The 25523-nt window shown below is 35.4% G+C and overlaps 1 protein-coding gene across 1 annotated transcript in view; it reads right to left on the minus strand.

Annotated features, from left to right (window-relative positions):
* The window catches only part of MFS18 (major facilitator superfamily transporter 18), a 51327-nt gene that overhangs the window by 16293 nt on the left and 9511 nt on the right, over positions 1-25523 (minus strand). Inside the window, exons 2-6 of the mRNA XM_081760549.1 lie at positions 21943-22289; positions 19988-20161; positions 13122-13287; positions 9160-9256; positions 4692-4857 (exon numbers count right to left, since the gene is read on the minus strand). Coding sequence (XP_081616675.1) covers positions 4692-4857; positions 9160-9256; positions 13122-13287; positions 19988-20161; positions 21943-22289 — 950 coding nt within the window. The remainder of the gene's footprint in view (positions 1-4691; positions 4858-9159; positions 9257-13121; positions 13288-19987; positions 20162-21942; positions 22290-25523) is intronic.

Genomic DNA, 25523 nt, shown 5'->3' on the forward strand with positions numbered 1-25523 from the left:
ACTGCGCTATCATGATTAGGTTCTACATTATATTGTACATGTCTTTCATCGTGATTTTGATGTTGATATGAAATCCCATCTCTTGATCTCCAATTACGTCTATCCACGTAGTTCGCTGTATTTCTGGAGTTTCGCTCAGTACTTCGATTATTTTTATATCTATTGCGGTTGAGTGATCTGACATCATAATTACCATGATTAGTGAGGTTAGGCGGATTCCCTACATAACTTTGCCTATTTTGTTCATTTGGATTGCTAGAGTATACTCGGCTTAGGTTAGGTTCTGTATTATTCACACTCCGAATATTTAAATTCCGAACAGGCACCAAATGATCTGAATTATTCTTATTTTTATCCATTCCTGATTGTGGATTCATGGCATGGTATTGGGTTTCGTAGCATTGGACAAGCATCAATAAATGGCTGAAACTCATACACTGTGTGGAAAATAAGATCTGTTGCAGTTTAAATGAAAGCAAATTTCGAATCGATGCTATTATTCTCGATTCCGATTGCAAAGGATTAACGACCTTTAATTCGTTGTAGACATTTACAACAAACTCTACAACAGATTTGTGCAATCGAGGATTGAAGTGTTGATTTCTAAGGGTGGCATCTCTATTTGCCAGCAAAAAGTCATTTTCATAATTTGCGATCAATGCCGCTTTGAATTCCTCATATGAACTAATGTGATCACGTATTGCTTTAAACCATAAGGAACAAGGTGGGAGTAATACATGGAGTATTAATTTCATATATTGTGATCGATCGATAGACATTATATTGCATTCGTCTTGGAATTTCTCTAAGAAAGAAGTAGCATTCTCATTACACTTACCACTGAATTTGCTCATAGCTCGAATTTCACTCATCTTAACACTTAATTTTACCTTCTTTTTCTCATTCCTTGTTCTTGTTGAGTGATAGTTCCTATCCGTGACATGCTGTGTCGTCACACCATCTATGTTTCGCTCATCAGTACTCTTCGGACAACTTTCTTCTAGTATAATATCTTCATCAGACCCCGGCGAAGGCGAGTTCATCTCTGGTGAGTGGGGAAACTCAAAGCGATCACTACCCAGGTTATTACGGTAAAGGTTGTCTTTAGCCTGTAACGTTCTAATCTCTTCCTGAATAGTAGCTAACAACTGTGTATTTACACGTATGTTATTAGAATTGTTGCTAACCTGGATCTTTTGCTGTTTAATGGAAGATTCTATTACTTCTAAATCTTTTTTTACTGCACTAAGTTCTTGGTTTTGGTGATTGTGCCTTTCTTGACAATCATCGGATATCTTTTTTAACTTTTCCTCGAACTGTGAGGATATGTCGTTCACCACCTGGACAATTGTTTGTTTCGTTTCATCTGATTTCTGTTCTATCCGTCTACTTAATTCTTCATATTGCTTATTAGATTCGTCGAACTTCTGGTCCATTCGTCTACTTAATTCTTCATTCTGCTTGTTAGCTTGGTCAAACTTCTGTTCCATTTCGTCAAACTTCTGTTCCAATCGTCTGCTTAATTCTTCATTTTGCTTGTTAGCTTCGTCAAACTTCAGTTCTATCTTCTGTTCCATGGTCTGCTTTAATTCTTCATTTTGCTTCTTTATCTCGGTAGACATCTGCATTAATTGTCGCTGTAAAGCTAACAAGATATCTTCCGATGTCAATCCTGGTGTTACACTAGTCTCATCACTGTCACTAGTATTTGATTCCTGCTGCATTGTTTCGTTGTCCATTTTTCTAATGATTACTTTACCACTTCGCAATAAGGTTAAGTTCGTATTCATAAAAGTAAATTCAACCTTACTCTTCTTCTTCGGGAACTGAATTTACAAAGTCCCGGGTGAGGTAAACCAAATTTTTACAACGACTTATCAAAAAGATAGTCGTAAACCTGGTTCGTTTGCTGAGGTAAAAATTCGAAGTGGTAGTATTTCTTTGACATTAAAATATTAGCTTCGATATTTAAATACCATTAATCTCACCTTTTTAATAAAACTGACAACGTCTATAAACGATGTTAAACTGGTTTATTATTTGATATAACTTATAATATCCTTTTCTTAAAACTGTTAGGTACACGAACTCACTGACTAGGTAACCATAAAACATGTCCATATCAACAACTATCCCATAATAATCACTTACATATATTAAAAACATTCTTCTTTTGTTAATATGAAATGAACATTCTACTAAGCATAGTGCACATGTATGAATACTTTCTGCCCAAGGTACAGGTAAATATTACACAAACCAAAGTATTTTGTTATAATTTGAAACTTAATTATTGTCCAAAAAAATGTCCACATTGCCCAGTTCTTATTTTTATTGTCCGCCCACCCAGCAATTAGGTCCGCCTCTTTTCGCCCACCCCATCAAACGATTCTGGCGCCGTGTCTGACTCAAATTATCCTTGATTTCAAGATAGTGGTTATTTTCAAATGTGAAATAATTTATAGTTACACAAACTGGGCTAGGATGAGGAATTGTGTGGTGAGATTTTGAGAATCAAGCATGTGTTAGTAATATTTCAAGGGTGCTGTGACCATGGACAAGTAGAATAAATAAAGTTACACCTACGGAGACTAGGATGACAGGTTTAGTGATGGAACGAATATTGGATAGGAAGTAATTTGTGTCATTGAGGTATGATAGAAGAGCATAGAAAGCAGATATACGTTCGTTAGGGTTATTAATACTAGAAACAGTGGATTTCCCTGGGTTATCAGATCTGTGGATTTTACAGTGGCGCCCTTGAATTGGCGAGTCAGTATGATTTTTGAAGAAGAAAAAAAATGAAGTTTTCTATTTATCTATTATTTTCCCATCAAATATTAATTACAGAAAATCAACTATTCTCACGTAAAAATGTCATGTCACTACTCGCAAAACTGATTCTCCTACACTGTGTTGTCAATGGCGATTTGATGTTTTCCTTCTTTAGGTCACAGATTACTTTCAGACGTTGCGCGGAGTAGAAAGTGCGAGTGCCGTTACTACGGTTACTATGCCGTTGAATCGATGCTCAAGTGCGTAGATTTTGCGATTCTACAATTTGAATGTTGTCACAGAAACTTCTGCACTTCAGTTGAAAATACAGTGATGCCAGTTTGGTTCAAGCAATTACCAGATAACAATCGCTGGTGAAATTTTCATTAAATCATAACAATAAACAGCAATTCTAGCCTAGCTTATTTTGTGAATGAATACAATTATACATGAGATTTCTTTAAATATAGATCACATTGAATTTAATACTCTTTGCACACATATGTCGGTTAACTCTCCTGAAGGTATGTTCAGAAAAAAAAAGTTAGTTTAGTTATGTATGTGTCATCAGTGAATTTATGTTATATGAATAAAGCATAGAGAGGTCTTTTCTGTGGTGGGAGATAAGTAATAGGTTCTACAGTACTATTATTACTAACAAGCAAAGTACAGAACAAGGCAGGATCAGATCCGACTCAAACTTTGCCCAGAGGACACACAATAGAAAATAAGAAAAAATGCCAAATTTTAGCTGCCCCCATCCAGAAACACCGGAGATATGCTCCGCAACATAACGCACCACGCGACAATATGATATAAGGTAAACGTCGCAAGATACCCATTTATGTCGAAAACGAAAAGGATGGGCAGCACCAAAATGATATCAAGATATTTGATATGCTACAACACTAACTTGGCAGCCATCTTGAAAACCGCGATTTTGGATATAGCGTAAGGTATTGAAATGAGAAGCAGGATGTGTTATATATTAATGTAAGGTAAAATGCAAAAGGAAAACCAATGATGTAACCGCGAAAAACATATGTATAATGGTGTGGACGGGACGAAGTGTGGAAGACTCGGGCAAAACAAACGTGTTATCGAAGGACAGAATAATAGGGCAAGACCCCAAGAATTTGGTACGCGACAAATAACTGCAACAGTGTCTGTGCATGAAAGTGCATCCTCCTTGACAGATTATCCTTTTCGAGGATATTGGGATTCGGTTTGGAACAGTTGCAACCCGCGATACGAGCACTCGTTTGGCGTCTACATAAACTACAAAGGATAATCTCTTATGGAACAGCAATTCGGCAGCTTGCTCCGGAGTGTAAGAGATATCATCTTGGATTGGTGATCAAAAGCACGACCTACCTGGGATGGAAGCCCACTCCTGGACAACGTTTTGTGTTTTTTGTTCAATTTTCTTGCTGTTTCGTGTAAACAAAGGACATTTTGGCCTATCTGAAGCAAAGTGTGTACGGATGAGAAAGCCCAGCCATGTTGTAGCTTACATTTCTTTACGAATGTTTCTTTTCCTTTGCGGGGTTTGCTACACTATTTCGCGACGGTCCCAACTGTCACAATATCAGGGAAAGGAACATAACACACTATCACTTCTCACTGGCCGGCCCCTGCTGTCACGTTCACTTCGTTCCATATGTGCAAGTGAAACCAGTAGACGCAATTCGAGTCGTCTCATTGTCGCCTGGTGCGTTATGTTGCGGAACATATCTCCGGTGTTTCTTTATATGGGCAGCTAAAATTTGACATTTTTTCTTCTTTTTTATTATGTGTTCTCTGGGCGAAGTTTGAGTTGGATCTGATCCTGCCTTGTTCTGTACGTTGCTTGTAAGTACTGTACATAATGAGTCTTTCCAATCAGTATCTTAAGAGGATATAGTAAACTTGCTCACCTATTAAAGATAATCCTAGAGCTTGAGAGCCCAGACAAATGACTTCGATAATTTTTCGTGTAGAAGTCACAGAATACCCCTTCCTAAGGAGCTGTTCTGATAACCATTTACCTAGGAATGTGCAAGGTACGGACAAAAGCCAAGGAACAACGTTAAAAACCCAACCCTGAAAAGAGAAATCAATGCAATAATACAATAAATAATTGATAGTAATACAGTGAACTAGTAGAAATTCAAAGAAAATTTATCATTTTCAATGTTTATGAAGTGAACTGTTAAGTAATTATAAAAACCCATTGTTTCTCCAAAATTTCTTTATCTAAGTTCAACTTTAGTTCCTCGTTTTAATCTGTATAATAGGATTCAAATACTTTACTCTCTACATTGAAAAAGTTCTAAGTAAAATTTTTACGCCTAGATGGACAGTTTAGAAACACAGTGCTTAGCAATGTGGTAATTGAAGGGGGGAAAGAGGGGAAATTCCCAGGCACCTCTGTACACTTTCCCGGAACCTCTTTCCCTTTGTGGTTTCTAGGGCGGGAGGGACTTGGTAATGACCCCAACCTTCATGTGTAATTACAAAAATTAAATTTATATACAAATAAAAGTCATCAGTTTTTCAAGTTACTAATAAGGAATCTGTGTCGAAATAGAATCTACTCCGAGAAGTTTTAGTACAGTGCAGTGGCGTATTTAAGGGGAGGGCTATCGGGCTTAAACCCCTCCCAAAATAAATTTGATGGTTTTTCGCATTCCACCTAGGGCTAAAACAATAATCCTGCTCATTATTTCTAAGAATTTCATTGACTTTCCATTTTCTTATCCTCTTTGTTCACAAATAATACTGTATATGCCAAATTTCATTCCATGTAAGAACTGTGTTCTTTTTTCTATCTTTCGTCCATTCAACTCTTCTGTTTCTTTTTCTTGGATGTTACTTTTTTTCGTTTCTTCTATCATAGTTTCGACCGTTGTTGGTCGTGATTTGAGTCGGCCGTCGTCAGTAACACCGAAACTAAGAGAAGCTGACAAGCGAAACTGATGTTCCACACCAACTTGTACAGAATCAACATAGCGGGACTTTATTTATTATAGCAAAGGCATATTTACATCGTTTAGTTATAAAGAAAGGTACATGTTTGAATTAAAGAAAATCAAGAGGGGGGGGGGATACGTGGCCCGGGAAATTAGGTACGTCAAGAGAATGCTTCCTTTTTCTTCTATGAATAGAATAAAAGTTAAATTCACTGTTAAATTTTTGTGTGTATTATATTATAAGATTCACCATCTACAATTCTTGCCATTAAAACTGCAATCAGTATATTTCAGCTTCTACTTGTCTCAATATTTTCTTTCAGGTAAAAACTTACACAGATAAAACTGAATATTTCCATTTTTTCTAAATTGAAATCAGTTAAGTTGAAATGAAATTACAAATATTCAACGTGTGTTTGTAGGAGTGTCATTTCGGATTTGCATGGGAGGTAAGATCCTCAACCGACATACGAGTTTCACGTTTTTCCTAGTACAGAATTAGTAGACAATTGATTAAAATATTAATTCTCAAATTCAGGTGGGCAATTGCTCCCCTTCTTCCCCGTATTGCGAAACAAAATCCTAAATACCCCACTGGTACAGTGAGTTATCCGAAACGCTGAAAAGTAACATCTCCTGAAGAGTGAACAGACTGAGGTGTGTTTCAGTCTCTCGGGTTTAGTTCTATGTTTCGTTGGAAGCTATTTTACTGTGAGCAATGGATATAAGACAGTTTTTAACAAATATCTCTTCTACCTTTTTTGTATAATACACCTCTTTTAAACTAAAAGGTTAACTACTTTGAATGAATATTCATAGTAATTGCGGTTATGCGTATTTGTAACTTAAATTTAACGTGGTGTTCAAGTGATTACATGAGCACATTTTATGGAGACGCTCTCACAGAGGGCCTTCACGTGATCCTTTATACACTATACACATTAGAAAAACTGATTTTTCAAGTCTTTTGTGAGAAAAAATACTGTGAACTGAGAAATTATAACCTTTTCCAATTGTATAGGAGTATTTTCCTGCGAGTACAAGTTTCTTTTGGAAAGTGTTGAGAAATTAACACAGTCTGCACGACACTGTCGTATTTTGTGGACTACCGGTCCTACCGGCAGCAGCCCAGAATATTAAAAAATAAAGTTGTAATATGAACTAAATTACATTAACCGAGCGAAGTAGCTCAAGTGGTAGAGCGTTGGCTTCGCATTCGGGAGGTCGTGGGTTCGAATCCCACTGCCGACCATCCTGACTGAGGTTTTCCAGGGTTTCCCTCAGTCCTACCAGGCAAATGCCGGGATGGTACCTACTAAACAGGCCCTGGCCGATACCTTCCCAAATCCTTTCCATTGTTGTTGTTGTTAGATATCCAGTGTAAAATGGCCTCTGAGCTGTATCTGGTGATTGTTAAATAAATAAAATAAAATAAAATAAAATAAAATAAATTAATAATTTTATATTTTAGTATCTTCTTTCAATGATAAAAATTTCTGAGAATGTATTTAGAAAGATCCACTGAATTCTTTGCACGCAGCCTGTCTCGCGAACTTATGAGGTCTTCAATATGACAACGCAGCAGAAACCACTCTCTAGCTACTACAGAAGAATCGTATCAGAGCATTCCCCTTCGCTCCACTCCGCCCACAGCGTACGAACGGGCTGCAAGGTAAAACCAGTTGCCTCTAAAGAAATCGGTTTCTTGGGCGTGAGTGAAGAGTAAAAGGAAATTATACGAATAATGACAGTGCGCTTTGAAGATCTCTGAGAATTGTTTTGGACATCATGATCCTCGTTCCGTAGCGATTTGCGTTAACGCAACCAAAATTTTGTGTTTTACAGTAGTTTGCGTAGCTCTTACAGACTAAGGCTCCTTCTTTCCTAATCGCCTATTTCAGCGTTCATTATTACTTGGACAGCTTCCATTTGTTCTGGTGAGTAGGATTTCCACCTATCCAATGCGAAATGTAGTGACAGTTCATGCAACAAATAAAGATAGAAATGTACGATCGTTTTTCCGTAATACTAATAAGATAATGTAAGTCTTGCTAGTGAGGAGAAAATATTTATCTACTCGATAAAAGGGTGGTGTAAGGTGTTTTCTTATTTCCGAGATAGTATAACGTGGAAACTAAAGCCCAATAATAATAATAATAATAATAATAATAATAATAATAATAATAATAATAATAATAATAATAATAATAATAATTAATAATAATAATAATAATAATAATAATAATAATAATAATAATAATAATAATAATAATGTACAGCTGTGATAAAGGTTAGTGATAGCACAAGCCATCAAACGCCAATACTGCAAGACTACACTCTTAGTACAAGTATATTTTAGGCCTACACTAACTCCCCCCCCCCCCCACACACACACCTCAAAGTGCTTCAATTTCCACACTGGTGCTTAGACAGTCCTGATACCCCTGAACAACAGACCCTTAGCGTCCCTAATGAATTCCTTGCTTCTACGTTTTTCTCAATCGTACAAATAGATGTGTTTCACTTCATAAACACCAGAATTCACAAGCTTTTAGGAGATTTAAATACAACCTTGATTGAATTCATCTTGAAGCGTAATCTTAAAGTATAAAAAATGAATTAAGACATAGTAAGAATTATATCTATTTTACTTTATATATATATATATATAGATAGATAGATATAGATATATATGTAATAAAAGGTCCATTCAATAAATACCGGAAAAGTTATATGAAAAATACAAAACTTCGACTAAGTTTTTTTTTTTTCTTTTCTTTTTTGAATGGTGTCCTAGAACTATTATCAGGTGTGCCTGGCACGCCTGCATCGCGAATGGGATGGTGGCATCCTTGCAGGCTTGCATCAACGTGGAGCACTGGAGTGTCATTAGACTTCTGTTAGCTGAAGTCGAACACAAGCGTGCGAGTGGGAGGGGAATGGGCAGATAAGTACTATTGTTGACGATTTACCACGCTCAGGGCGCTCTGTCTGTGCAGACATGGAGAACAACATTGCGAGAGTTGATGTCAAATGTTTTGAAACCCACGTCGCACACAATTCCTTGAACACCAGTACGTCATGAACAATATAGTGGGCTGATCCGACACTAATGTTCATCTTTGCTACAATATCATTCAGCGTAATACGTCTATTTTCCCACATCAACTCATCGCCCCAGATGTTGGTGCAAACCTGTAAGGGTGCCACCATCTTGTTTCATTGATTTCCAGCATCTTGTTTGCGAGGCAGGCGTGCCAAGCCCATCTAATAACAGTTCTAGGACACCACTAAAAACTAACAAAAAAGCACAAACTTTGTCAAAGTTTTGTATTTTTATACAACTTTTTCGGTTATTTATTGAACGAACCTTGAATATAACCCCTTCGTCTATCAAACCCTTCGATTAGTATCAAGTGTTATGAACACATACCTTGGCATTAGGGAATGTATCGTGAAAGTAAGTTGGCAGCCAGGACAAAAGAATAAAGAAACAATTGTTTTGGCACGCATGACCTATTACACATGACCTGAAAGAAAGAAAAAAAAATACACAAATATCCTTAAGGAGCTGTTTTCTTGTGCGGTTCATTGTGTTAAACATTCTACATCATATCTACGTTAGTTTTCAAGATATACATCGATAAATACAATTAAATACAATAAACTTATAAGTAACACAAACATTACAGTATCAAAAGCAATATTTTCTTATTAAATTCAATGAGAAATATTGCGATTGGGCCGGAAATGAAATCTAGGTCTCAGGCTTAGTGTGTCTGTGCAACTGACTACTGTTTAGTTCTTCCTCAGAAAAGGAAGTTCTTCTGCAGTTCTTCCTCAGATACGTTATACTTCTGGCGTTATGCAAACCCTTCAGACATAAGGGACGTACCAAAATTTATTTGTGCTTAGATAGTCGACATTAATGAATACCTTTTATGATTGAATCTATATTAATAGAAGTGAATGAATGTAAACTTGTTTGTGATCGCATCACAGCCCAACGGCTGCACCAAGTGACATGAATTTTTAAACTTTATTAGTGTCAACCTCGAACTTTGATTTTATCGTGTCACTTTCATTAAAATACATGTAGTAAGGGGATAACGGGAATTCAAAATTTATGCCAAAATGAAATTGTTTCCAACAGCAACAATGGATTTATTATCTAAACATGTGTTTTTTATTTTTACATGTCATAAAATATTTTCCATTGTTTCTTACGTAAACACTGAACATAAACCACACAATGCCAGTGAGGAAACGAACAAATTTAGGAAGGGAAACCAGACACTCTACCGGTATGTCCAACGACATACTTAGAACAGCAAAGGAAGAAGAAATTACATGAAAGCACTTATGCAAAAAAGGGAAACGAAAAAACATAATCAGCACTTGGCTCGAACTGAGTCCTCATAATTTCATTTCAACTGAAATATGCATTCTAAGGGGAATGGTAGGAGGGTGGGGTTGCGTGGGGGTGAAGCAGGTTTATATACACCTTTCAAATATTTCCCATAAATCTACCGGTCAGTCGTTGAAAATGGAAACTTTCATTGGTGCGGAAAGAGCTAAGTGCGTGTTTTGGTTTGAAGAAACGAAGTCAGCAACAAGTGTACAGCGTAAGTTTCGCACACACTACGGTAAGGAACCACCCAGCAGACCAACAGTGTACAAATGGCACCAGACATTTGTTGAAACAGGTTGTTCTGTGCAACACACAAAGGCTCCAGGGCGTCACCCGTGACTGACGATGTGGTGGAAGCAGTTAGGGAGAGTTCTGTCCGCAGTCCTCGAAAATCTACACGATGTGCACCACAAGAAACTGGTATCCTTCAAACCACTGTTTGGTGTGTATCGCGTAGACGTTTGTTCATGAAGCCATACAGACTGTCCTTGGTTCAAGCACTGAGTGAAGCGGATAAACATACCCGACATGAATTCTGTGTTGCAATGTTGGATCGCATTAGTGGTGATGAGTCATTCTTGAACAATGTGGTATTCAGTGACGAATCAATTTTTCACCTTTCTGGCCGAGTCAACACACATAATCGTTGTATTTAGCACGAAAATTCCACATGCGCACGTGGAGCTGGTTCGTGACAGCCCCAAAGTGAACGTGTTTTATGCTGTTTCCAGAGCAAAGGTGTATGAACCATTCTTCTTTGCTGAGAGCACCATCACCGGCATCGCCCATCTTGATATGCTCCAGAACTTCCTTGTTCCGCAGTTAAATGAAGATGACTACAATGGCTGCTTATGGTGGCAACTAGATGGCGCACCGCCACACTACCTGATAGACGTAAGGGAATTTCTTGATCAGCGTTTCCCAGATAAGTCGATAGGTCGTGGTGGACCAATTGCCTGGCCGCCACGGTCTCCCGATTACACGCCACTTGACTTCTTTCTGTAGGGGTTTGTGAAAGATAAGGTCTGCACCCCTTCCCTACCTGCTAATGTTAATGAACTGAAACATCGCATCAAAGCAACCATCGCGGGCGTTACTCCCGAAATGCTGGCTATTGTTTGGCAGGAAATCGACTTTCGTTGGGATGTGTCCAGGATGACCGCAGGTGTACACATTGAGCCATAATGGATTTGTCACAAAAAACTTCGTGTTTTGCAGTATAATGACATATAAACCAAGTCTGTATGTGGTTCCAATAAAGAATTATAACTGATTGAAGTTGTAAACCCTATAAAGAATCCCCCTGTATATATATGATTTAAGAGAAAATCGTCTGTTCCCTCCATTTTGCGATACAAGTAGCTTATGCACTTGACTAACAGAAACAGGAGTTAATTAATTCACCTTTGGAGCCAGTGGTTCTGGGATCGATTCTTTGTAAGGGCTCAGTTTGCAGTACAGAGAAAGGGAACAGCCAAAACAGAAAGAAGGACTACACATTTTTCAATATTTGACATGTATACCAAGTGTTCTGGAAGAATAAATTTTTAAAATCTTCGTCTATGAATATCTAACTGAAATTGCCTAACAATCACCAAGAGAAACGTAAAATGAAGTGAAGACATATAAACTTGTGCTATATTACAAAACAGGAACCTATTGAATACGTAATGCCAGCCGCACAAATGGTTATTTATGGGGAAGTGAGCAAAATGTACAATATTAACAGCTGTTTGAAACTACGTATTATATGACTGGATAAACAAAAATACTTAGAACTAAAACAGGACCAATAAGTAGTTCAATTAACATCTACGGGAGAAATGGAAAATAAACATATACTATGATTTTATATTAAAATTTTACTCTTATCGCTATAAGCAGTTTTACAACTTGACCAACTATATAGTCTTACTTCAACATATCTCATTTGTATAAACGTAAGTTCTTCAGTATTTCACCTGAAAATCGTCAAAATGCTCACTACTACATGATTAAGTTTATTACAAACAATTTGAGAGAGATGAGAGCATGACATTTTAAAATTGCACTGCAAAAATCGTTATAGTATAGATAAGCGCGGTTCGATGAAGTTGTGGTTAGATATGTATTGTTTCAATTATTATACTTTATGATATGAAGGACATTAGTAATTTTATATTGCAACAGTTCCTATATAGATAAGAATTCAATGATATACGAAGAATTAAAGACAGGAAAAAAAATGCACGACTGGACCAAGATCAACGTACTAGACATAGAGCTACTCTTAGAAGTCAGTAATTCTTGCAATTCTTGCAATTCTACTGAACATTAATGCAATCGTGTATCATATCCATCAACTATCAGGTAAATGAATTAAATCTCGAGATATCAAAACATCATGCCATTGATTGCTATCCACAATATTAATAATAATTATAAATACGTCATTTATAGTTTTCATTCTATCTCATTTAAAGTTCTGAGGTTCTTATTGGTAATCCTTTTATAAGCCGTTTCCTGTTTCGATTTTTTTCTCTCCTATACAAATGCATAACGTAGAAAGCCAAGTGGTCAGAAATACACCTCTTTTAGAGATCCTTACCGCATGATACGACCATCAGATCATTTTGAAATAATTTATTCATACATGGAGGACGTAAGTGTATACCATGCAGATCTGTTTACAATATCTGTCGTTATTAAAGAAAGAAAAATATCTGCACAAGTTTCCTTGAACAGGTCTTGTACAAATGTCTGGGTCTTTTTATTTCACTTTATCCTTTCTTTAATTAATATATTGAATTGAATAATGGTATAATATGGAGATACTTGTAAACAGTGTTCTTCCAACTTATTATATTAAGAATCTATTTAATTGTATAAAAGTTTTTACAATCTTAAAAGAACCATACAGTTACACAGATAGGTACCTTCGAAATAGAAATTATTATTAAAGATATTAATTAGTAAAGTAAGTATTAAGCGGATTTTGACCATACCAAAACGCAGATCTTCTGAATATTTGCACCCATGGTACTGGAAGCCTCTGTCTTGAACAGGGAGATGAATAGAGTTTTGAAGGAAGAGAAATCAGAGTATGCTTCCTTTTTTCCACATCAACAGCATAATAGCGAAGTAACATTGTCCATAAGACTCCAAAGGAACCTACAATTTACAAAAATCTACGATCTAACCTTTACAATATAAATATAATCATGCTGCAGAAGTGTTAAAAAGACAGAATTTTTAATAAGAGAAGTACTAAGTTGTTAGCTATTACCAAAGTTGAATTAAGTTACAAAGTGTGGCATTTGAAATTTTATAGAAAGTGCTTTGATTAAAGACAGTAAGCATATTTACAAAGCCTAATTATAAAAATTCTATAAGTACATTCAAAGTTGCCTGCAGTGACTGAATTTGCTTTATGTGCTTATGCAACACTAGAATGGAACTTAATATTTATGTGGACTCCGGTCATGCAGGAACTGCAGTCCGACACAATTGGCTGGTGTACATACTATCTATCATGCAAAAATACCTCATACAAGAGTACGCCGTTCACCGCCACGTTGTCTCACCCCCACAAGGTTGAAGTACAGAATCATGTCATAGGTTCCAGCACTTAAATTGCTGTTCAAATGTTATCTAATATTTTTCTTGTATATTCCCATATACGGTTAAATTAACGGAAATTAGTTGAGTTATGAAATAAGAAATAAAAAAAAAAAGGGGAAAAAATAACTTCAGTAATAGCCTGTAGTTTGTCAATTTACGGTGGACTATAGAAAATTATGAAGCTTTACGAGGTGTTTCTTCTTAACGCTCGGTTAAGTCGGATACCCTTGTGTATACTTCACGAATAAAACAAATGCTATTACCTTAGTTTCTTACCTCCTGTCATATCCAGCAAAGAATAGTAGTTCTAAACGTTAGAAAGGAAAATACTTGCAGCTTTAACTTACCAGTTTCCGAGTATTTTGAAAGTAAGATTCCTTGCAATCATGAAAGAATGAAATGCTGCTAGATTTATTGCTAAATTTCCTTACTATGCTTAATTATAAGACTTGCATGATTATCAAAGTCTGGCACATTTTTTTTGTTAAAATTAACAACTATTAACTTTTTATGTGTCCTGGGAATCCTTATCCGGTAATTGCTTTCCTAGAATATAATCGGTAGCCAATCCTGTTGTCATTAACTAGCAGATATTAATTGAAGTACGCAGTTTACAAAGATTATTACATGTTAAATTTAACATAGTCCTTTTTCACAGAAAACATATTAAACTCAGTTTTTTAACAATTGGTGATCACCTACACAAACTAGTTCTGAAGTTGGAGGTAACAGTTATGCATAAATAAAACGACCTTAGAAGCAAATATTTACAAACGAAAGTAACAATTTGAAATATTTCAATGTTGTCAATATCATTTCAGAAAAAAAAATCTGATAAGGATTCCTAGGCACAAAGAAAAGATTACTGCTTGTTAGCTTACATGATTATTTCATTATTTCAAATCACATTCATTCCCTCGAACAACTAAATAGGGCATTTTCTCCCCTCAAAATTTTTCGGCTGGTTGACAATAAGGTTGTTCTAAATTCTTTTCCTCTTCTGAGGTAGACGCAGCTATAATTTTCTTTGTTGTTCACTTGGAATTCATTGTCTTCTTCATTCCACAAGGTACTTTTCTCAACTGCCGCTCATGAAATTTGATTTAATTATCCCTTTCACTTCTCAGCTTTGATATGTTCCCTCTTTTCTATATTCTGTCTACTTTCCTTTTTTCCTTTAGACGTAGAAGACTTTTCATTAAGATTAGTTGCTCCTAGTAGCTTTGGCTCATTTTCGCTTGGTTTTTAAGTTTTCTTGGACTAGTATGCAGTTTATCTGGTACCTCCCAGTTTCTTCACATGTATCTTCTTCTAAGTAGTTGATCAAAGACAAAGTATCTTATCGTGAGATTATGGCTTCGTCGGAAGTCCTAGTATTTTGTCACCTATCCCTTCACAAATAGCTACGTTTAACCAATCATAATTTTTAAAATTTCCCCATCTCGGACCTGTAGCAGCACTTCATCAACTTCCTCCTAATCACTTAAAGTGGGCATGTAAACTTGCACTAGTGTTGCATTTCGCGGTTTTGCTTCTATCTTGAACATCGAATTTACTAACTACTCCCTGTCGCATATCCGATTTTCTTTTCGAAAAGAAATATTACACAAAAAAGCATATATTACAAAACTTCCTTTAGCCTAAGGGGCATAATCGTGGTGCGTTAAACTGAAATATTTCATTGCATTACAAAACTACATTTGCATTAATAAGTGTAACCACTTATTTTCTATTATCTCCAAATTTTCGACCAATTCCTTTTATACAAGATATTTACCTAGGAAATTGAGTTTTGAATATCCTATTCATGTTTTATTGATATTTGTATACAAAGTATCACTATCATAGACAATGTTCCAAATTACACTTTTAAATCGTATTAGCATTGAATTAGCTCAACGAACTGTTTGGCTCTTTTGGAAGTTTGATATACTGGACACTTGCAAGTGTATGAGAATACTTTAAGCGACCTTACATTACTAGGCACTATTTTAAAGCAACCTTCCCATTAATAATACATCTTTATCCAAATTAAATATTGGGTTAGTCTATTTTTTAAAAAGTAAATATTTATAAAGGGAGGGAGGTTGTACGTAACAGCTCTTGCTACCAATACATATTTTTCTGATATGTTAGTGTAATCTGTTTGTATAGTAAAAACTGAGCTTTTGTTGTAGTACAAAGAGTGATACTGTGACGATAACCGTAGATCGTTGAGAGGCCCGGATTAATGCCTAGGCTTAAGACTGGTGCCTCGAGCGCATATTTCCCTCCCTCCCCCCTCTTTACATATTACAGAATAAATTAATTTACTGTACTAGAAATTTCCCAAGTGGGAGTTTCTGTATTACGGATTATATCAGGAAGTCGACAAATTATTGAGTCTTTTGCGCACAAGATGGCGTAACTGTCCCAAATCTCGCGGTATATGAGTCGCAGCAGGTCAAGCCTAACGTCATTTGACAGCTGAGAGTTAAAACTAGTAGTTGTGAAAAAATTGTTAGAATTCTTATAATCAAACGTAAACTATTGTGTCGTTAAGATAAGTGAACTTTTCGCAAAACTGAGCTGTATTTTACATTTTTATTTCGATAAAGGTGCAAATGCTACGCAGGCAGTGAAGAAATTTGTGCTGTTTATGGTAAGATACTTTATCAAAAACAACCACCAAAAGATGATTCAGTTGCTTTCGTTCTGGAAATTTCGATGTCCATGATTCTCCTCGTATTGGGTGACCAATCACAGCAACAGTGAATTATATTCTGGCAAAAGTCGAGCAAGACCGGCATGTAAGCAGTCACGACATCGCCAAAAACCTAAACATTTACCACCAAACAGTGTTAAACTACTTGGAGAAAGTTGGCAGCAAAAAGAAGCTCGTCGTTTGGGTGCCACATGGTCTGAATCAGAAAAATTCACTCGATCGAATTTCTATCTGGAATCTCTACTGAAACGTAAAATAACTCGAGCCATTTTTGAAGCGGTTCATCACAAGTGATGCGCAGTAAATAACCTACGACAACAACACACGAAAAAGATCACGGTCGAAGAGAGAAGATGATCCACAGTCTGCGGCGAAGCATAATTGACGTCTAGGATGTTATGCAGTGTGTTTGGTGGGACTGAAAGGGCTTCGTGCATTACAAGCTGCTGCCATCGGGCAGATTGATACACTTCGATCTGTACTTCGACAATTAGCGTAAGTGCACCTAGCAATTCAAAAGAAACGGCCGGAACTGGTCAACAAAAAGGGTATCGTACAAATATTTTTTGAAATATATTTGTAAGTAAATGATTCCATTTTTTAATCCATTGTACTTTTTTGAGGGGAGGGGGGGGGGCAAATGCGTTGCGCTTCAAAAAAGAGAGTTTTATTTGCAAATTAATCAAGCCTCTTACATTATATTAAGTAAATATTTAACTGATTAGAGCATTTTAGTTGAAAACTCGTAACGGTAAAAAACAATTTTCTTAAGCATTTCTAAAAAAATCGCTATATCTAAATACTGATTAAACGCATAAAAGCGTTCACCAAAATGAAATGAAATGAAATGAAATCTGTAAGTTTTACGTCCCACGATTTTCACCAAAATGAATAGAAGTATTCGCAAATAAAATGTATCCATATATTTTTTTCTAATTTCTACAAAATTGAATGCATAACATTTTATCACAGGATTTATCAACCTTGATAGAATAGCAGAAAATGGATGTATAATTACTTGTCGCATGGTATAAATAAACCTTCCATATTTTAAAATATCTCATAGTGTCAGGAGGAATCGATGCATTTATAAAAATACCAACCAATTAGTGTGTATCTGCTACAGAAAATACGTATGAAAGGAAATAACATTTTTGGAATAACGACAGGAATGTAGGTGACAGCCAATTACTTCGTTCTCAAGGTACTGTAGACCAGAAGAAGGCTCCAGATTCTCTTACAGGATCCCAAATCATTATCCTTTAATACAAATAATGTATACTCCAAGTACGTATACATTATTAAAATCGTATAATACAACATGATACTCTTAATATATTGTGACTATATGATTTTAGCCTATACAGTAGGAAATATTAATAATCGCTTAAGTTATTTTCCGGTAACTAAGCAGTAGTCGAACTGTGTGGCATCGTTCCTATTTGTTTCTGAATACTTGAATGATTTCATTAGATATACTTTTAACTCTTGAGCTCCTCCGTGGCTAAGCGGTTAGCGTACGCGCCTTTGGAGTGGGAGACCCGGGTTCGATTCCCGGCGGGAGCTCATGTGGTTCGGATTCCACGTTAATCAGTAGGTCCATGTCTCATATAGCCTCGCTGCTCAAAGGGACGTTAAACTCAAAATCAACTCAACTCAACTTTTAACTCTTACTGGTTCCTTTGAGTATATTCCTTACCCTCAACAACTATTCATATGGTTATCATGTTTATGTTATTTACTTCTGGTATTATAATTATTAAGTATATTATATGTACCTACCTTGCTTTTCAATTAAGTTTGTAAAACATCTTTTTTAAAATTGAAGAGACTCTCCAATGCGCTTAAGCAGCGTTTCTCAAACTATGGTTCACGGATCTCAAGTGATCCTCTCAATTTTGACATTCATTAACCCAAAGAAGACAGAAAAATAAAATTTAATTCAATTGTGTATCACATACTACAGTTGAGAATTTTAAATATGTACAAATTATATAAATAATCGATTATACAATTTAATAACGTAAAGATGATACAAATTTTAATAATTTATATAGATGTGTCATTATAAAAATATTCTAAATGGGCTACAATTATTAAAACAAGAAATATATGTATTTATTCTATTAATACCAATACAATATTAAGGAATTTCAATTAATATTTTTTTTAAATAAATACATTTGTAAATAGATATAGGTATGTTCAAAACAAAAGATGATAAATTTGCTTTTGAAGGGGAGTGTAGAATATTCTGACTAAGTCTCTACTCGAAAAAAGTTTCACCAACGCTGCCCAAGAGCTTTAAGAGATGCTAGGAAACCACAGTGTACCTTTGTTCCCATTGAAGCGTGTCGAAAAGCTGAAGATAGTAGCAGAAAATAGAAATTAAGTTAACTGATTACTAGTCCTATTATCAATATTTGTATGTGTACGAATACGACCTATTAAATCCTATTTTGTTTAACTAATGACACTCTTTTTTCTTTTTCTTTTTAGTATCTCGCTCTATTAACGTCTTAATGTCAACAACATATACGTGACTCTTCATAGTCGCTCTTACCTTGTGTGGGGTCCCGGATTCAATTACCGATGGGTTTGCTTGCCTTGAATAAAAGCACGAGAAGGTCCCTTCCCTTCTCATATAGCCTCGGTGCTGAAAATGGATCAAACTCCAGTCAATCAATCTACAACGTGTAACGGAGTATCTGTTGTTATCGGTTGACATTTGTAACTGGGTTCACATAATTTCTATTGTTATTTCCCTAAAGAACACTAGAAATATAGTGCGAGAGAGAGAGAGAGAGTAAAAAATAAGAAAGGCAAAACTGTTTTACCACCGTTTTTTGAAGCACTCACAAGTCTTACCTACTAAAATCAAACGTACACTCATGTACAAAATTATTGTCGCATGTCTATAGATATATTGTTGTAGGAATATAATTTGATAACGAATTCGCCCGGTATTTCTTATAATGTTAGTACCTGTATAATCGCCAAAGACATGTATGTGTCAAATTTCATGTCAAAAAGCAGTAAATAAGAACAATAAAACGAAAATAAAACTTTTTTTGTCCATTTAGCAACATTTTGTTTTACTCATTCTAATTTTCGTATTTATAATTCTTTTCCTATGAAATTTACCACAAATATACATTTCCCGATTATACACATAGTATCAGTATTAAAAGTATCCTGCAAAATCATTATCAAATTATATTCTTACAAGAAGACAGTTCTAGATATGCGACAATTATTTTGGACATGAGTGTATATTCATGCAGTGAAAGAATCATGTAAATGTAAGTAGGTGATTTTTTTGCGGAGAGATCACACGAATGGAATTAATGAAACATTGAATGTTACTTATTCTGATACTTACGCAAGTACGGTGTCCTTGATAAATTTCTGTTCACCTCCCACCCCCCAAAAAATGTTAAAGCATCAATTAAGGCTATTAAGGCTTTATAATAATGGGTGAAAACAATACAGTTGCATTTATTACCAAGTCATGCCAATAAATACTGTTACCCTTGATGCTCTTACCAATAACATAGAATACTGCTGGCCATTGGTAATGCTCTAATAAATATGATCCAAGAGTTCCCGTTACAAGCGTCCCCATAGCAGATCCTGATGTTACAATACTAAAAAATGATGCTCGCTCTGTATCTACAAGACGCTGACTAGACAAACTGCTCATACTAGGAAAATGTACACCTGAAATAAATTTATCAGAAATAAATAATTAATATAATGCATGAATGCTCTAAAAACTGCGAAAACTTTTCCATCTATCAACATTTAAGATAATTTGTCATAATCACTTTGAAACATTACTTACATGTGGAAAAATACAGCGCAAAGAAAGTTAATATTTAAGATTCGAAAAAGAGTAACGCGAACAATGAAAGTTACCAATTCAATAGCTTAACGTAAAAGAATATTTAGGGAGCTTAAAATTCTTCTACTATCCTGTCTCTACATATTACGAACATCAATCTTCATAAATAAATATATCAAATCAACACTTAAATGCAACAGTTACGCATACGTACAATATTAGAAATAAAAGGGAATTTGCTATTCAAATTGATGGAGTAAGATCCAAATGAACGACGACTGATTTCAATTAAATATAGTCCAAAGTTGCAGTTACATGAAACGAAGAGAATTTTCACGATTATAGTTATGCCACGAAAATGCGATTTTTGAGACTGAAATTGACAGAACTAACTTCAAATAGATATGCTATTCTTTCTGTCCGAATAACAAACAGTTTAACATTCATTAATAAATGCATTTTGTCCTTTTAAGAAACACCTAACTAGTTCAACTATTCCCATTTGATTCCAAAGATTTCCAACCTAAGTGATTCCCATCACTCTTTTTAATGCTTATAATACAAATTGCAGGGAGATTAAAATTTAACTCCTTGAAGTATGTTGCTTACATATACAGAACAAGTACAGAATTCAGAAACTAAATGGAGATTGCAATACTTTTGAACTGGATCGTAAATAACTATTTTATGAGAAGAAAATTACTTAATTTCCGTTTTGCAATGCGCCGAAAAATATTTCAACGTTCACTTGGTTCTTGCAGCTCGTGCGATTTTTTAAAAACTATTTAGTTATTGTAATGCGATCAACTGTCTCTTCATCTTTTACACACAGATGTTTCGACGAGAGACCCTGGTTCAATTCCCAATGGAAGGTCATATAGTTCGGATACCACGTTAAGCTGTAAATCCATGTCTCAACAGCCTCAGTGTTCAACGGGATGCTAACTTCCAAATCAACCAACCAAATATTTTAAATACTAGAAGCAAAACAAAAGTTATCGAATTAGAATTTACTGCATCTTCATCTTTGTGCCTCTCAAATCACACATGGAACGCATCACTGCATAATCTTTCAGGACACAAGCCACAAACTACCACTACATACCTAGCTATACCCGTGCTAGTGAGCATCTTCGATGGTTTGAACTGCTTCAGTCATGTGAGATACATGGTGGGAACGCGACAAGATGTGGAAGATTAATCGAAATCAAACATTCTCTCTGATCAAGAATGACATTAGCAGTTAGTATATAAGAAGAGAAAAACAGGACAAGCAACCTCAGTTCTTGAAGATATCTTCATATACGCATTAAGAAGTTAGTGGCTATAACCAGCATTGTTGATGATACACACAAATTTGGGATGTGGATAGCCAAATTTAGTACTAAGATTTCCTACTAACCGAGAAAGATGGCGGTTTCCATTAAAACTGAGGTGAAAATAAAACAAGATACATTTTTGGGTAAGTCATCTATATTGCAAAACTTTCAGTTTGACCTTATACCTGATCTCAAACATCCGACACAAAACTAATTTTACCGTTGTTATCTTCAATATCAAAGACACTGTAACTGAAGTTATTTTTTTTACCTCTATTACATTCACTAACTTATTAAGGAAACAATACTAAATATATTGAAATAAATATTCCATTTACCTTGAAATGCTCCATGCAACACTCTCATGAAGACAATAAAACGAATAGAACTTTCTTTGAGGGAGAAAAATCTCACAATATGAGGCATCCAAAACGTAATCAAAGACCATCCCACAGCGGCTGTTAACATTATTTTCTCTCCACCGAGTCTGTCACTAAGGTAACCACCCATTACTTGGGTTAACGTGTAACCCCAAAAGAAACTAGATAGCACTGTTCCAGAGTCTGTTTTGCTCCATCCCCTGTCTTCTGTAATAGCAGGAATGACCAACGGCACCGACGTCCTGCTCGCATATACAGCTGCTGTTCCAAATAATAGTGTCAGAAGCCATTTCCTTCTCTCGCTCCTGAAAAATAAACAAACAAAATATTAATAATAGTTATTATAATGATATAAGCTACCTTCTCTGATGTAAACATACCTTTAATATTTCGGCTGAAGCCCTCACCGATGGTTTAGTGGCTAGCGTGCGCGCGTCTTTAATGCATCGGATACCGGGTTCGATTCTCGGTGGGACATTATTGAAATTTAAATGCATTATGATGACCCACATCTGATATAGCCTCACAAGGGAACATCTTATATTGATAGTAGCATTGCCCAATCGATATAGGAGTAAAGAAAAGTGAGAAATCCACCAAAGTTTTACGGGCCGACACCCAGAAACATAGGAGATATATAGAGAAAAGAAGGATCTGGAATCATGTGAAGATAGCAATGCAAAAGATACACCGACACAGCAAGAACTTCAAAATGATTAAAGTAATCAAAATGAAATTTACACAACAGTATAGTAAGCAAACATTGTACCCACAGACATGCTCAATAAGAACATATGTAATGCAGTGTTGCCAACTGAGAACAAAATGAAGTTTTGTTAAATGGCACGGAACGCAAATTATAACATCTAGCAAATTTAATTATGAGTAGAACCATACCTGTGAAGTATTGATGTACAGTGTTGCCAACGTTTGAGGATAGGTCTATATGAATCTTGGATGTAGAAGAGGACATACAATACACGATTCGAACTAGTTAAAACCAAAATATGAGACTACAAACAAGAATATAATCACTGAAGTACGAAAAAAGGGACGAAGCACCGTGTCGAAGCAGGTTTGCTTAAGTGGAAAATCAGCTTATGTTCTGTGTTTTGGTACTATTTTGACATTTTCCTTTGGCCGTACATCAAGACTTCACAGGTATGGTTCTACTCATAATTACATTTGCTAGATGTTATAATTTGTGTTCCGTGCCATTTAACAAAACTTCATTTTGTTCTCAGTTGGCAACACTGCATTACATATGTTCTTATTGAGCATGCCTGTGGGTACAATGTTTGCTTACTATACTGTTGTGTAAATTTCATTTTGATTACTTTAATCATTTTGAAGTTCTTGCTGTGTCGGTGTATCTTTTGCATTGCTATCTTCACATGATTCCAGATCCTTCTTTTCTCTATATATCTCCTGTTTCTGGGTGTCGGCCCGTAAAACTTTGGATTTCTCACTTTTCTTTACTCCTCTATCGATTGGGCAATGCTCCTATCAATATAAGATGTTCCCTTGTCAGTGCTGGAAACAAACACTAAACTTCAACAGACAACAGCAATAATATTTGACTGAACATATTGAAGACGTGCGTCTGTGTAAGATTAAAAATCCCGATTGAGTAAGCCAATGCTTTGGTCAGCTCCTTCTAAAAATTTGGGACCTACAAATCTCCTTTTACTCTGAGAACATACGCAAGGAACACATTGTTAAATTATTAATATTACTGATGTTTTTATTCCAGTTACTATAATTTCACAATAATTTCAATTACTGGTTCCGTAATCTTATTCGCGTAAAGAAAATAACACAGGTTTAGAAATTGTAAAAATTGAAACTATACTTTAGAGTTGCGTGTTCCTTTGCTATTCTGATCAATTTTTGCTGCCTATACTTTATCCGCTAAATCTTCTGCGACTTTCTGAGGTTTTACAGCTTTTTATACCAGGTGAGTACGAAGTTTTTACGTCTTGTTTCAACCTTGTTAAATACGTAAACATTGCAATAAAATTATGAAAACACTAAAATTACTTATTCAATCTCCACTACTAGAATGTTTTTGTTATTTAATGTTTACTAGTTCCAAGCCTTCAGCTCGCTGTACGCTTCGGTTCGGCTCGTAGGTTAAAATTAGTTATTAATTGAATGTTCTGTTTACATTTAACTTTTTTTTTTTTTTTTTTAAATCTGTCCATCATCTAACCCGCTGTTACACAAATATTAATGCTCAAATCTAAATATGGTTATGGTTCTTGTCTTAATAAAGAGCAAAGCACAGAGCTCATCATCACTATCCATTCTCAAATAATTAAATCAAACAATATAGTTTAAGTTGCGAGTAAATCGTCACAATATATTATTGTAGATATACATAAATATTAATGCTCAAATGTATATGATTACAGCCCTTGTCATATTTTCAAACAATTAAATTGAAACAATTGAGTTTTTAAGTTGCAATTAAGGCAATGTCTAATGCTTTCAACTGAAATCGTTTACCCATATAAGATAACATGGTAAATTTCGTCGCTAAATACCACGAAAACTATTTGTCGTACGCAATTAAAAATTTATCTACATGCTACATATTCACTTTTTATTTTTAAACTAACTTTCATAGTTCATTAATATTACTTTTGTTAAAGAAATATAGCACTGGAGACAACATAAATATACACCAGATGCAGATATTGCAAGTTCGTGGCTTTCCCTTTATTCTTACCCTGCTGCGAACTTGGCCATACAGACAGGAGGGATATTGTTTGGAAGAGGGAAGAATTAGGGGAACAGATTGTTTGCTATCAGACAATGTTATAACAACAGCCTTGTCAAACGGGGTAGGCTTTCTCTATTTAAGTCATTTTCCAATCATTTTTTATCCTCTTTTACTCTTTAATTCACAAGAATATCTATCAATTTACAGCATATCTTTTTTGTATAAGATAGAATTGACATCTATTTGCCCATTCATCAGTTTGACTGATTTAAATTGTTTTTGATACAAGTTAAGGCCTTCGGTCTGTGAAGTTGTTTATACAATGATTTTTGTAGTATAGTGGACATGCGATAGAGGAAACACCAACCTCAAAGCATCATCATCAAAACGGCTCGATCGATTTGAACCATTTTTTATACATATATAGGCATTTGGGCCCAGAAGATTTATATATAGTCGTTATCGTAAAAAAGTTGTTCAAAAGACGATATCTTCCGTTTTCAGTTGCTTACTACCTACCAATGTTCATTCCCTGGTCCAATACAATGTGTTGGTGACTTTTAACTATTGATTATTTCATTCCTAGTCTCTCGACGGTACTTATTCGCATTCTAAAACTCTCATATAAATGAGAGACTACATAGCCAATATTAAAAATGCTTCAATCCATATTCAATAGTAAGGAATTCATTTCTCAAAATATTTAGTAACAGGAAATCCAACTGTCTCCCCATGATTTTGCACTCTAGGTCCTGGGTTCTATTCCCAGCGTAATCACATACGCATGTATTGATCAAGAATCATGAGCTGATTG

Source organism: Thermobia domestica, chromosome 1 (assembly GCF_964235325.1).
Source record: "Thermobia domestica chromosome 1, izTheDome1.hap1.1, whole genome shotgun sequence".
Lineage (NCBI taxonomy): Eukaryota > Metazoa > Arthropoda > Insecta > Zygentoma > Lepismatidae > Thermobia > Thermobia domestica.